General features: G+C 40.1%; 1 protein-coding gene across 5 annotated transcripts; it reads left to right on the top strand.

Moving 5' to 3' along the window:
* The first annotated feature begins 885 nt into the window (after positions 1 to 885).
* Positions 886 to 8,545, top strand: CBR4 (carbonyl reductase 4). 5 transcript variants are annotated; one of them, XM_063335047.1, is made up of 7 exons: positions 1,088 to 1,213; positions 2,596 to 2,737; positions 3,844 to 3,985; positions 4,535 to 4,655; positions 5,135 to 5,271; positions 5,922 to 6,056; positions 7,406 to 8,545. In XM_063335047.1, the coding sequence occupies exons 3-7, from the start codon at positions 3,844 to 3,846 to the stop codon at positions 7,582 to 7,584; spliced, it is 714 nt and encodes a 237-aa protein (XP_063191117.1). In that variant the 5' UTR covers positions 1,088 to 1,213; positions 2,596 to 2,737; the 3' UTR covers positions 7,585 to 8,545. The 5 variants fall into 5 exon arrangements, with proteins under 5 accessions (XP_063191118.1, XP_063191120.1, XP_063191116.1 ...); XM_063335048.1 differs by lacking the exons at positions 1,088 to 1,213; positions 2,596 to 2,737 and adding an exon at positions 886 to 1,016; XM_063335050.1 differs by lacking the exon at positions 2,596 to 2,737 and having other exon boundaries at positions 1,059 to 1,213; positions 4,538 to 4,655.
* Positions 8,546 to 12,331: the final 3,786 nt, after the last annotated feature.

The raw sequence follows: 12,331 nt of genomic DNA, 5'->3' as shown, positions 1-12,331 counted from the left end.
GATTTTATTCGTATTTCTCAGGTGAAAAAAATTTACTCCATACGTGTGACTTAAGAGTCCACAGAAACCTCTGCAGTGTATCATCAGACATAAATGTTAACAGCATAACTGTTAATACATAGCAGTTTTTTATATTAGTTTGATTGCATATCACGAAGCGAATTTTGGTTAAGAAACAGGAACCCTTACAGTTGTTTCTGCATTCTGGGTTTATCTACTTTCATGTGTTTCCAGTTTAACTCTACTGGAATAGCGGTGCCTCCCACAGAATCCTACAGCTTTGAGGGCAAAGAAATGGCAAAATGAAAGTGACAAAATCCTTGTTCATCTGCTTGTACATGTCTGCGTATGAAACACCTTCTTGCATATAGAGAGGGAAACAGAGGCCTCCATTTCAGAGCACGGCAGCTACTTCGTGCCCCACGTAAATGCTACGTGCCACGAGTCCTTAGGCAACCCAGGAAGCCTCAGATGGATGTTGTCAAGGTAACTAGATGTAAAACACATTTTAAAAGCTTGGAAGTATAAAATAAAAGCAGAAGAGCCAAGACTCATTCTGCGTTGCTTGCGGGGGGCCTTGGCAGTGGCCGCGCCTTGGTGCGTCGCCCTCTCGCTGTGGAGCCACCAGCCACCCTGCCACGGGGGAGCCCCTGTGAGGAAAACGAACGCAGAGCTGCTCGCAAGCCAGAGGGTAAACCGAAATCCACATAAAAGCCGTTTTTCCATCGGTCTCCTGTGGCGCACCACCTTCCCGAGGAAGGGAGGGGGGCGGGACGCGCGGCCCGCGCAGGGCTGTGAGGGGAGGCCGCCCTGCCACCGTGGCGCCGCCGCCGCCGCGCGGGGACTGCACCTCCCGGCGTGCCCCGCGCCGGGCGGGCTCCCGGCCGCCGCCGCGCCCCGCTCTCCGCGCCGCGGGCTCCACCTTGAGCCCGACCGCCGGGCCGGGAGCCGGGGTGGTAGGGGGGCCCCTTCCCTCCCTCCATCGCTCCGCGCCGCCCCCGCGGAGGAGAGGCAGGGTGAGCGCCGAGCCGGCCGGCGGCTCCTTCCCTCCGCCCCCTGGCGGCGGGCGGGGCGGTTGTGGGCGGAGGCGGTTGGCGGCGGTTGGCCCTCGCGGCGCGGCCGTTGCGGGCGGGGACGGAGGGCGGTCCCCCTCGGGCCGTGAGGGGCTTCCGTCGGTCGGTGGGGGTGGAAGTGTCGCCCCTGGTCGGAGGAGGTTGGTGGGAGCCCGGATCTCCCCTCCCGCTCCCTAAAAAAGCCGGGGGGGTGGGGAGGGAGCGCGGGTTGTCCTCGATGCGTCGGGGCTGGGGACGGGGTGCTGGCGGGGCAGCCTGAGCCGCGGGTGAGGGGGCTGAGGGCCCACCGCTGCTGGGGATGGCCCGGCGCGGCCAGGGTATCCCGACCCGCATTTGTTGAAAGGTGTCCCGCAGCGGAGCTGTGCCCCCTGAGGTGGTTCACAGCGGTGCGTTGAGGCCCTGGTGGTCACGGATTGAACGGTTCGTTGTGAAGGAAGAGGAGGGCCGTAGAGGGCAAAGGTGGTACAGACGCCTGCGTGTGCTGTGTGGCGGCCTAGAGGAGCCTGTTGCTCAAAAAGATACATGTTTTTCCCTGCCTTTGGTTGACAAGGGACTATAGGGTTATTCTTCCCACTGCAGGTTTTTTTTTTTTTTGTCCTAAGTCACAACTCACAAGGACTCTGCATGTATTTTTTGTGCTAAAACACAAATTGTATATTGCTCTGTTGGAAGTAGGCCTTATCTGCTGCTTATGCCCAGTGAATGGCCAAGGGGCTTCCACTGTTCTTTCTGAGAATGGTAGAATCACCAAGATTTTTCTCATAGGGAACAGGAAGGATATAGCAATACACTTTAAAGAAGCTCTCTCCTCACAGGCAGCTTTTTGGGTCTTGTGTAGCTAAGCATGCTCAGAATTATTTGGAAAAAAGCATACATATAGATCTGACAGCATTTATAAACAGTATAAGATGGTTCACTTGACGTTTCTTAGGGGTGAAGTAAGACAAAATGACTTCCAGAGGTCCCTTCTAATCTATATTATTCCATGTTTCAAATAAAAACAAGAGAGTAGGTATGCTCAGTGCTGGTAAGAGCAAAATATGGAGGAGGAAATAGAGGAATAGATCCTAGTGCAACATTGCTGCAATAAGCGGGCAAGAACTTCTTAGAGTCTTTGTGGCTAATTCTGTATAAGAAGAGACCAGTTGTGACGGAGAAGGCAGACTGAGACTTTGATTCAAATCTGTCATCAAAACTTGGGTTGATTGATTGTGCCTTTAGTCTGCTAAGACAGTAGGAACTGCGGTTAATGAGGTTCAAGACTTCTTGATTCATCTCTTGCAGTCTAGCTACCTAATGAAGACTACTGAAAAGTCTTTCTGGTGAGGCAGCAGTGTCTTTTTTTATCACTAAGGAATTGTCTTCATCAGGACGCATTTTCGTATCTGTTCTTTCAAAAGGGTCGCCACCTGACATGCAAATATTTAATCCTCTTCCTATTCCTAGGAAGCTGATTTAAACTTGCTACTGGAAGCAGACACATGGGTTGATTTCAAGCATATGGGTTTACTTTCTGTTACAGAAAAGGACGAGCTGCCTTTCCAGGCCCTGTTGCAGAAGACCAAAATCGTTATGCTATTATATGGGTTGATGATGTCCTTGTATGCTTAACACTATGTGTTATTCTGGTTATCACACATCAGAAAGGAGTATAATAGATCTAGGTAAGGCAAAGGGTAGGATGTCAGGATTAAGAGCCTGGACAGTCTTTAGCGAGATACAGAACGGCTTGCATGTGTATAAGAGTGAGTAAGTAGACATGAAAGAGGATCTAGGAGGAGGGTAAAATGCAGAAGAGTAGCCTCTGAAGTTATGAATGGTGAGGGGAAGATAACGAAGAGAAATGCATAGTGTTCCCTAATCAGAAAGCAAATTAAGAACAAAAGGAAGTACTTTTCCACAAATAATGAAACGTATTGCCTCAGGATGTTATGGAGACAAAGTTTAATTGGGTTCAGCAAGGATTTATTCAAACTTATGGAAAAGAGGTTCATTACTATTGCTTGGATTCTGCCTCTGGCTCCTCAGGAAATCCCAGAACAGCTGATTGGTTTCTAGAGGTTGCAGAATGAAAGATCATTCTACAGAAGTACTTTCTTCTTACACTCCTTCCTAAACATCTAAGCTAGCTACTTCACAATCGTTTCACGTTTCAAAAAGCTTTTTTTTTTCCCTTCAAAAGCAGAAACAAAAACCCCTAAGGCTAGTGGCAAAACATAGTATTATGTAGTGTAACTTAGTATTAAACTAGTGTGAATACAATAGTATCAAATCGTGCTCTGTATTGTTTGCAATGTGGTTGTCCAACACAGATACTTAGGATGAAGTGAGACCTTGAGGCTAAATGACTTCAGTACAAGAATAGTGCTTGCAAGAACAATATAATTACAGCTACTGTGTTGGCTTTGAATAAAGAGCTGGACAATACATTACAGCCTTTAGATACGTAAATCGCATATTTCAAGAACTGAACAGGAGTTATCATAACAGTAGAATTGAAATGCTAGATTATATGCATAACTTTTTTACTAGTTCAGAATTTGTAGTTCTACTACAGTAGTTCTACATTTGTAGAAGTGGTGTCTGATTTAGTTCAAATATTTCTTTTTTTGGTGAATAAAAAATTAACAATTTACTAATTCTATAATCCCGTATAACAAAATGTTACAGATTAGTAAGGGCTGTGATATTGACAAGAACAGTGGTTATTCTTTGCTATATTGGACCTGAAATTCATAGTTTGTTTGCAATTTGTGAATTGTTTTTGAAGATGGGCAAGGTTTGCGCCATTTTTGGAGGATCCCGAGGAATAGGAAAAGCTGTTGCAGAATTACTGGCACAAAAAGGCTGCCGCCTCGCGATTATTGCTAGAAATCTGGAAGTAGCCCAAACCACTGCACATAATCTTGGTGGTACGTATGCTGCTTTGCAGTGCTTTCTTCGCTGTCCAATGCTTAGGTAACTTGTAAAAGTAGTAAATCATTAAATAAACCTCATTGTTTAACTAGATGAAAATGGAAGTAACGACTGAGAAATTTGACAGAAAAGCTGAATCAGTACAGTTTTCATTTTGCGATATTGTTTGGGAAAGTTAAGTATGTTGCAATTCATATCTTGCGGATGGAATAGGTAAGATGAAAAGAATTGTTCAAAGTCACACCAAGGGGGTGTTATGAATTGAGTCATCCTTGGCTCCTGACCAAGCCAGAGCTGAGACCAGTCTGCTCAAGTTGAATTTCTGATTTCAAAAGGCCAAAATACAAAACAAGAAATTGTCACAGAACTAATCAATGCAATACTTGAAAATTGTCCTTATTTAATTCTCGGAGATTAAATGGGTTCCTCAAGTTACAACTAGTTCAACATCTGGTTTTGCAATTGACTTGATAAATTCTGGAGAAGGTTTATGAATGGTGTACCATCTTTTACTGTTATCATGATGTACCTTTATTTTGATACAGCAGGACACCTGGCATTTAGCTGTGATGTATCCAGCGAACAAGAAGTCCGAAATACTTTTGAGGAGATGCAGAGGAATTTAGGTCCTATCAACTACTTGGTTAATGCAGCTGGGATCAACAGGTTAGTTATTCATTACAAGACTGTATGTAGTTCTGGATGACTGCATCTTCTTGTAAGGTGCTAATGGCCTTTGCATTTAGTAAGAGTATTGTTAATGAGTACATCTGAAAACAGTATTAAGTGCTCACCAATATTTTGTTCCTGATGAAAGTAAAATTCTAACAGATGATATAGCTGTAGTTCCTGCATTCTGAGTTTGAGTTGCCCCTCTACTCCTCTTTCTTCTACTTCTTCCCCCTGAAACGGTCCAAAACAGTGTTTGATGCCTCTCTGCAAAGGAGGCTTTGTTGCCAGAAGCATAGCTAACTTTTTTCCTTCTATGTGTCATCCATGCAATGTCATCATTTTGAAGGCTAGAATGTATAGAACCATATAAATGCCCATTAATATTCCATTCATCAGTCATGTTTTATTATGAGTAAATGTGATCATTGGTATTGTTCAGTGAGTTCTTTTGGGTTTTTTGGTCTGTTTATCAGGGATGGTTTGTTACTGAGAACCAAGACTGAAGATATGATAGCTCAGATTCACACTAACCTTTTGGGAACAATGTTGACATGCAAAGCTGCTGTAAAAAGCATGATTCAACAACAGGGAGGTGCTATTGTCAATATAGGTAAGTTTCTTGTCTAATCCAGTGGAATTCTATGTATTTCCAACCTAGACAATTCTATGATTCTAATATTTTTCTAGAAAGGTTTAACAGGTATAACATGTTGAAATGTTACTTGTTACAATTGACTGTTTTCTTTGTATTTACACGTTCTGTGTTCAGCATTTCTTTATGAATGCTTATTCTTTTGTGTAATTTCAGCAACTTCTAAATGTAAAACCAGCTTGTTTTGGTAATAAACACCTCAGAGTATATTTTATTAAAAAAAATAATTTCATCATTCTTTATCAGCTCTTTCAGTAGCTAAATCTACCAGCTGGTAGTTATTAACTAAGAATCAAATAGGTACAGTTGGTTTCTTTTTTTTCTTTTTTTTTTCTCCTTTCCAAGTGTATTTTTTTTGAAAGCTCTTTATTTTACTCTTCTCGTGCCTGTTGGTCAACATAGATACATGGATTCCACAAAAATCATAGATAACTGAGGGATTTGCTTATCCCAACAGTAGGCTATAAAGTACATTTAGTAATATACTTAATTCCTTTTCTTGTAATCTCATTTTCCATTCCAAATTTAAAACTTACATGATAAAGCTAGTACAAGGTTTCAAATTAGTCATTTAATCTTTTATTCTCTTTGATGTTTCTTTATTTTAGGAAGCATTGTAGGAATTAAAGGCAACTCTGGTCAAAGTGTATACAGTGCTACCAAAGCAGGATTAGTTGGATTTTCACGCTCCCTTGCTAAAGAAGTAGCAAAAAAGCAAATCCGAGTCAACGTGGTTGCTCCAGGTTAGTTTTTGGGAAGTTCCTACATCCTTGAGTGTTGCAATACGTGATCATCAAGACTGATGGATATTTGCTGTACTCTGAAAGTACAAAGTGCTATTATTTTCTTCAACTTTTGTAAGTAAATGTTTTTAATCTCTTTTTTTTTCAGTTAAAAGTATAATATGTTCTTTTACAAAACCTTCAGTCTTTATAAGGGAACACTGAGAAATTTGGCAGAGTGTGTCTTACACTTTATCCATTATTACATAATAAATATATATTTTTTTTTCTTTGCTCCTCCTTCAAAACCTGCTGTCCTTGCAGATGGAAGAACTAATTATATAGACAGCTACCCTCGTCTCCTGCTAGAGAATGCTTATTTGTTATTAGAGAAACACGAAAGACCACGACAAGCTGGCATGAAAGCATGCCTGTCTATCCCTGTAGTAAAAGGAGAGAGTCTGGAAGGAGTTCTGTGAGGACAAGGCTGTGATTTCACAAGATGATCTGGCCCAAGCAAACCATCACCCTTTAAGGAAAAATCCTTATGTCTTTTCTGACTTTTTCCACTCATAACTGTGTACTCTGCTGCTCACCTTGTGCTAGCTCTAATGCTTCTCAGACCTCTACATGAACCAGTTTGTGAACTAGGCAGGAAAAATACTTTTTATCATTTAGTGAGTTGAGCAGCTCACTGAAGGGTCCAGAGCCATCGTAAAGGGGCAGAGTTGTACAGTAGAAAGCAAAACTGAGACTTTCTCTTCTTGGTGACAGCTAGAAAGCAGAGATGATCGGCTCTTTATGAAGCTGCAGCTTATGTGAAGAGAAGTGCAGCAGTGGGAAAACTGAACCTCAGAAAACAGATAACTGTAAAGAAATGTCCTTCAAAAATGTCAAGAAATATCCTTCAGATGAGTGCTGTAATAGAAATTATGCAAGTGCTGGCATAATTTCTGAAATATAATGGAAACACTTGCAAGCTGTAGGGGTTTCTTGACAGAGATTTCTTACTCTTGTTTTTATTGAGAATGTTTTGGTGAAATGACTGTATTTTGTCTTTCAGGAAAGTTATATTAAATATGCTTTTGGGACCCAATTTTAGTTACCTTTTTTTTAATGGACTTCCATAGATCTTTGCTTTTTTATTATTACATCGATGCTTCCAAAACTGGAAGACGTTTTATTGGTTAGGTAAAAAAATGGTTAGGTCTCAGCTATAAAATGATGTGGACTAAATTCTGAGACTTTGAAGAATGGTAGCTGGTGCTGAATCCTGGTAGTAGATTTCACTTTGGAGGATTCTAGGGAAAATCCGCTAGAGAAATTTAGTTGAAGGTTAGGTAACTCTTCAAATCTCTCTCCTCTCTTAGGCTTTATTCACACAGAGATGACTGCTCATTTGGAAGAAGATCGGTTGAAGAAAGCAATTCTCCTTGGAAGATTTGGAGAGCCTCGTGAAGTTGCACAAGCTGTTGTCTTTCTTCTAGAGTCCCCTTATGTTACAGGGAGTACTCTAGTTGTAGATGGAGGCTTGCAGCTTCTGACTTAAATACTACCTTGAATAAGTACCCACTTAAATGTCATGATGGTAATATATAAATATATACTAATTAAAGGGCGTGGGTGGAGGTTAGTTGAAGATTGATGTATGAAATTGACTTGATACTGTTTAGTCAGAGGACAAATTCATCAGTGGTAAAGTCCAGCATGTACATTTAGCTACCCAAAAGAGTCCATTTGATATTATGAAGTCTGTGTATGTAACAATTTGAAAAAGATCTGGTTTTGGTATAGTTTTAAATAACATGCTGATAAATTTTTAAAGCACTATATTTTTATAAAATCATGTTTTCCAATTTGGGATAGAGTGGAGATTTTATTTGAATTATAATGTTACACAAAGGTTAATAAAGTGTGGAGGTGTGTTTATTGGTTGGCAAGTAAGATTGCATCAAGTTTTTCATGTAGGGCAAAGATTGCAAACTGCATAATTTTTTATTCTTATCAGTTAGTCCCTACAAAGTGCCAAGGAATTTTCTTTGGTTTTTGTTTGTTTGTAGCTAAGACTACAAAGCTAGGAGCTTCTAAATCTGCAGCATACCTGAATTGCCTTTAGGAGATTTAATTACATGCGATGTGTTTTTCATAAAGACAAAACCTGCTCAGTTCCATCCTTGAATGTATGTACAGCACTCATTTAATGCAGTAGCCCTTGCGTGTATACATTGAAGGACTGTTGGTTGGTCATTGGAGTTGCTAATTCTGTAATATTCTGAGTTGGAGCTGCACATACACTGGTGAACAGTACAGTTGCAGACCTTGCCGCATAAAAGACTTTCACTGACTCAGTAGATGTTTAGAAAACACTTATCACATCCAGAGCGTGAAGTCAGGGTGTTTTCCTCTATATCTTCTTAAACACTCAGTTCAACGCTTATGTTGATGCTCTTTAACATGTATGTATAGTCAATAAAATAGCCATTTATTTTATTCAAAGCAGCTTTTGAAGCAGAGTAATTATTCAGCTGTAAATGATCCTGAGTGTTCCTCTCTTGCTGAAAAATTACCAAAAATTTGACCTCGGGCTTTTCTATCGAGATCAAGTAATTTTTGGTAATTGATGTTTTTATCATCTGTGAAGAAAACTATCAATGTGGTTTAGGACCTTCACTTCTCAGCTCCAGTGTTCATTGCATCATGATCCAGATGTTGACTCAACTTTTGAAATTACTTCCCGTCTTGGCAGAAACTGAAGAACAGAAAGAGATCTCACTGATGATAACTTTGAGTCTTTAAAGTCTGAGATTTTCTTCATTTGTGCAGCTGAGAAATTTTGTCTTTGTTCCAGAGAACAGTGCGTGTTCAAGCTTCTCGCAGGTATGTATTGAGAAATAATACAAGGAATGGTTGTATATTCAGGGGGTTTTATAGTTGGCTGTGTTACTCACTTTGGAATATAATTATCACTAAAGGTAGTCCTTTCAGGAGTCCTTATCTTACTGTTATCTCTTTGTAGATACGTGGTGTTGTTTGCTGTGAAAAGTTATGTGTCATATGTGTCTTCACACCAAAAATATAATTGCTAATTACGTTTCTCTTTGATAGGAGGAATTGGCCAGAGAATAGATGAATTTTTTCCGAGGGCACTGAAGGTGAGGAAGGACAGCTGGTACTCTCATTTTTACTAGTCAAGTAGTAGTACGTCAGTAACTTGGCTGCTGCCCATACCTTTCCTTAGTATTTTACAGGCAAAGCCTGTCTGACATATCTTGACCAGAAGCCAAAATTAAGAGACTAAAAATAAATTCCTCTTAGTGAGTTCTGACCCTAATTATTATTATGCCTTGTTTTTTGGGGTAAGGGAACTGTTAAATAAGTTATTAGCAATGGCATTTCTAGTTTATATTTGTGTTTAAAACCTGGAATAACACCCTCAGAAGAAGCTTGGTATGCCACTAAGTAATTTTTGTGAACGTTGCAATACAAACTGTGTTTTCAGTACTGCTGTTGCTATAGGACTAGAGTGAAGTGCTGGTTGCCTTAAAGTCATATTTTTAAAAGACCTTTTTTTCCCTTTTCTTCAAACCGGTAAATTAGAACTGAAAGCTAGTTAAAAACAGTAATTTGTTTCAGTGTTTACTCTGTATATCTACTCTAAGGAGCAATACCTGTTTGTCAGAGTAGGGTTCTGCCTGGCCGGATGTGATGTCCCAGACAGTGGAAGTAGTGAATGCAGAGGGTAGGTTAAGTGTGTGGTGATGTCTCCTTAGAAGACTCTTGTACCTCCAGCAATTTGATATGTTTGAATCTGCCATTTGATAGCTCTGGTTGAGGCCTGCACATTTGGTGAGACATTAGAACACCCTCTTGTGCTCTCTCTGTGTCCCTCTTGAATTTGTAGATTTCTATTTTTTCCTGCCTGCCTCAGTTGTTTCTGTTTCAAACTGAAGAGTCATATTTCTTCTAGTTGCTTGTTGCTGGAAAGCGCTTTTGTACCTTACATCATCTTTGTTGTCCTTTACTTTTCCAGTTCCTCAAGGAGGGAGAAGCAGGTGGAACCACTTACAGTATTTGCTGTGGATTGATCTAAAAAATAATAAGAATGGGATGTTTTGTTTTATATTGCTTCCAAAAATAATGTCTGCTTGTTTTGCCTTTTCCTAACCTTTACACTTACCTCTTCATCTATATAAGAACAACAATTCAGTCATAAATAATTAATGGTCAACTTCGAGCCCATTTCCTTATATATGTGTTTAGGACTGACTTTTTGTATTTTCCCCAGTGTGAATTGTTCTCATTTATCTACACTGAATTTAATCTGCTGATTTTGACACCTGTTTCCTCAGTGAAATGGTTGTGCAATTTTTTATATAATTCCTTTATTACTTTGAGTAACTTAGTGTTACTGGAATATACTGTGGGCTTCAGAAATTGCTGTCTCAGACCCTTATGAGTAGGTTGTACTTTGCTAGCCCCAGCATGGGTGCCTGTGGTGTTCTGTTGGCGATCTATGTCCTTAGCAAAGAATGACTGCTGATTCATAACCTTTCTCTTCTATCTTGAACAAATTAATGATGTGACAACTTCTTCTCTTGGCAGCATAGCATCTTTAATGGTTTTTGGCAAGGGGATGTGTCAGATGCCTTTTAGAATTTCAAGCATGCTGTATTAGATCTCCTTACTCTCATCTTTTTTTAGTCTTTAGAAAAACTCTTAAAATGTTTATCAAACATGCCCTTCCTTTGCAAAAGCAACTCTGACTTTCCTCAGTATGTTTATCCAGTTGTTTTCATAGTTTTAGAACAATTTCTGCCAATTTGCTATGTACAGAAAAATATAATTAGTCTATAGTTCCCTGGGTCCCTCTGGAATCTCTTCTTAAAAAACAAGTGATTCTTCCACCCACAGAATTCCCCAAAGCTTGCTGTCACTTTTCCTAGCTTCCAGTCATTTGCCAATGAGGCAGTTTTAACCCAGAAGTTTCACACTGCAGTTACTTACTTCCTTTAGAATTAAGGAGTTGAGAGCCCCCAGCCCCAGCCATTTATCACTCTTTCCTCTGTAACCTCTTCTAATCTTCTGCTCTGAGGGGTAACACCTTCAGTGAGTTGCCTGTGGAGGTTCTGCTCGAGTTCCTGCATGGTACCAAAAACTGATTTAGGGGTTTGTTCAGAGTTTGGGGATTTTATTTTCTCTGTGGCCTTGCCTTCCCTGAGCAGTTTGCTTTTTATTTTGATCATCTGCTTGTCTTATTCAGGCACGGTACCTGTTCCTAAGGTGGTGTTCGGTTTGTATGCACTTTGTAAATTGTTCCTTTACACTCTGATCTGATTTTACGTTCGGTGACAGATTCCATTTGACTGCTAGAGCTAGACTGCTGTTTTTACAAAGGTTGACTTTTAAATTCTAGTAGCTCTTACTCCATGCTAGCTTCCCCCTCTTCCCAAAAAAGTTTATTTTGGCATGCGTATTCAAAGTCATCATACTGAAGTTCAGTGCATACAATCTGAGTGTTGTCATCAAGCATTGCATTTTAATTTATTTTTTTTTTACTTGTCTTTTGGGTTTCATTTTAGCGTATTTCCTTATTTTGTGTTACTTCTTTTTTATGGAACTGTGCAATAGTGGACTGTTGTCTTTATTAATAAACTTGGTCAATATTCTCCCGGAAATAAAAGTTACCATCACAAAGCCAGTCTTTGAAAATAGCATTTTGACTCAGACCTTTTATGCTCCCAGGGACCACAGCCAGAGTTGAGTAGCCCTGACTGTCTGCATGAAAAAATATATTAAAAAAGTGATCTTGGCCTCTTCAGTGTGACGTTTATCCAACTTGCTGATAATTGCTGTGTTTCATTACAGTTACATTGCTGGCCTTATAGTCCTTGGATGTCCTAGCTACTGCCATCATCTTAATTATGTGGGTAATCATATTGTCTAACAGCAGAGTTTGCCTTATTAGGCTGAGAAATTCAATCCATATTTGATTTGATGAGTGAATATATTGATATTCAGTTTGATGGCTTTCCTATGTGTTTTGTATCATTATCTTGCTTATTTGTCTTGCTTCTGTCATATTTCTGCTATGCTTGTTATGTCACTGCCCTTGATTAAAGACAGACATTCGGGTTTTATGTCTTGTGCTGCTAGCATTTATGCTGAGCTATACAGAAATGTTTTGGGGTTTTTTGCATGCAGGTGTTCTTGAGTAGGACTGCGTGCTTGGCTGGCTTACCATGATTTCTCAACTGAATTTTGAAAACTTCAGTCCAGTCTCTTACTAGACATACAAA

This window comes from Chroicocephalus ridibundus, chromosome 5, assembly GCF_963924245.1.
Source record: "Chroicocephalus ridibundus chromosome 5, bChrRid1.1, whole genome shotgun sequence".
Taxonomy (NCBI): Eukaryota; Metazoa; Chordata; class Aves; order Charadriiformes; family Laridae; genus Chroicocephalus; species Chroicocephalus ridibundus.
The sequence above is the reverse complement of the archived record's forward strand: the minus strand, read 5'-3'. Positions and strand labels throughout refer to the sequence as shown.

What these genes read in the sequence shown, in the direction of transcription:
- CBR4 (XM_063335048.1), top strand. Translation starts at nt 3,844, where the DNA reads ATGGGCAAGGTTTGCGCCATTTTTGGAGGATCCCGAGGAATAGGAAAA. An exon ending in AATGCAGCTGGGATCAACAG is followed by an intron (nt 4,656 to 5,134) that starts GTTAGTTATTCA and finishes TCTGTTTATCAG; the next exon opens with GGATGGTTTGTTACTGAGAA. An exon ending in AGGTGCTATTGTCAATATAG is followed by an intron (nt 5,272 to 5,921) that starts GTAAGTTTCTTG and finishes TCTTTATTTTAG; the next exon opens with GAAGCATTGTAGGAATTAAA.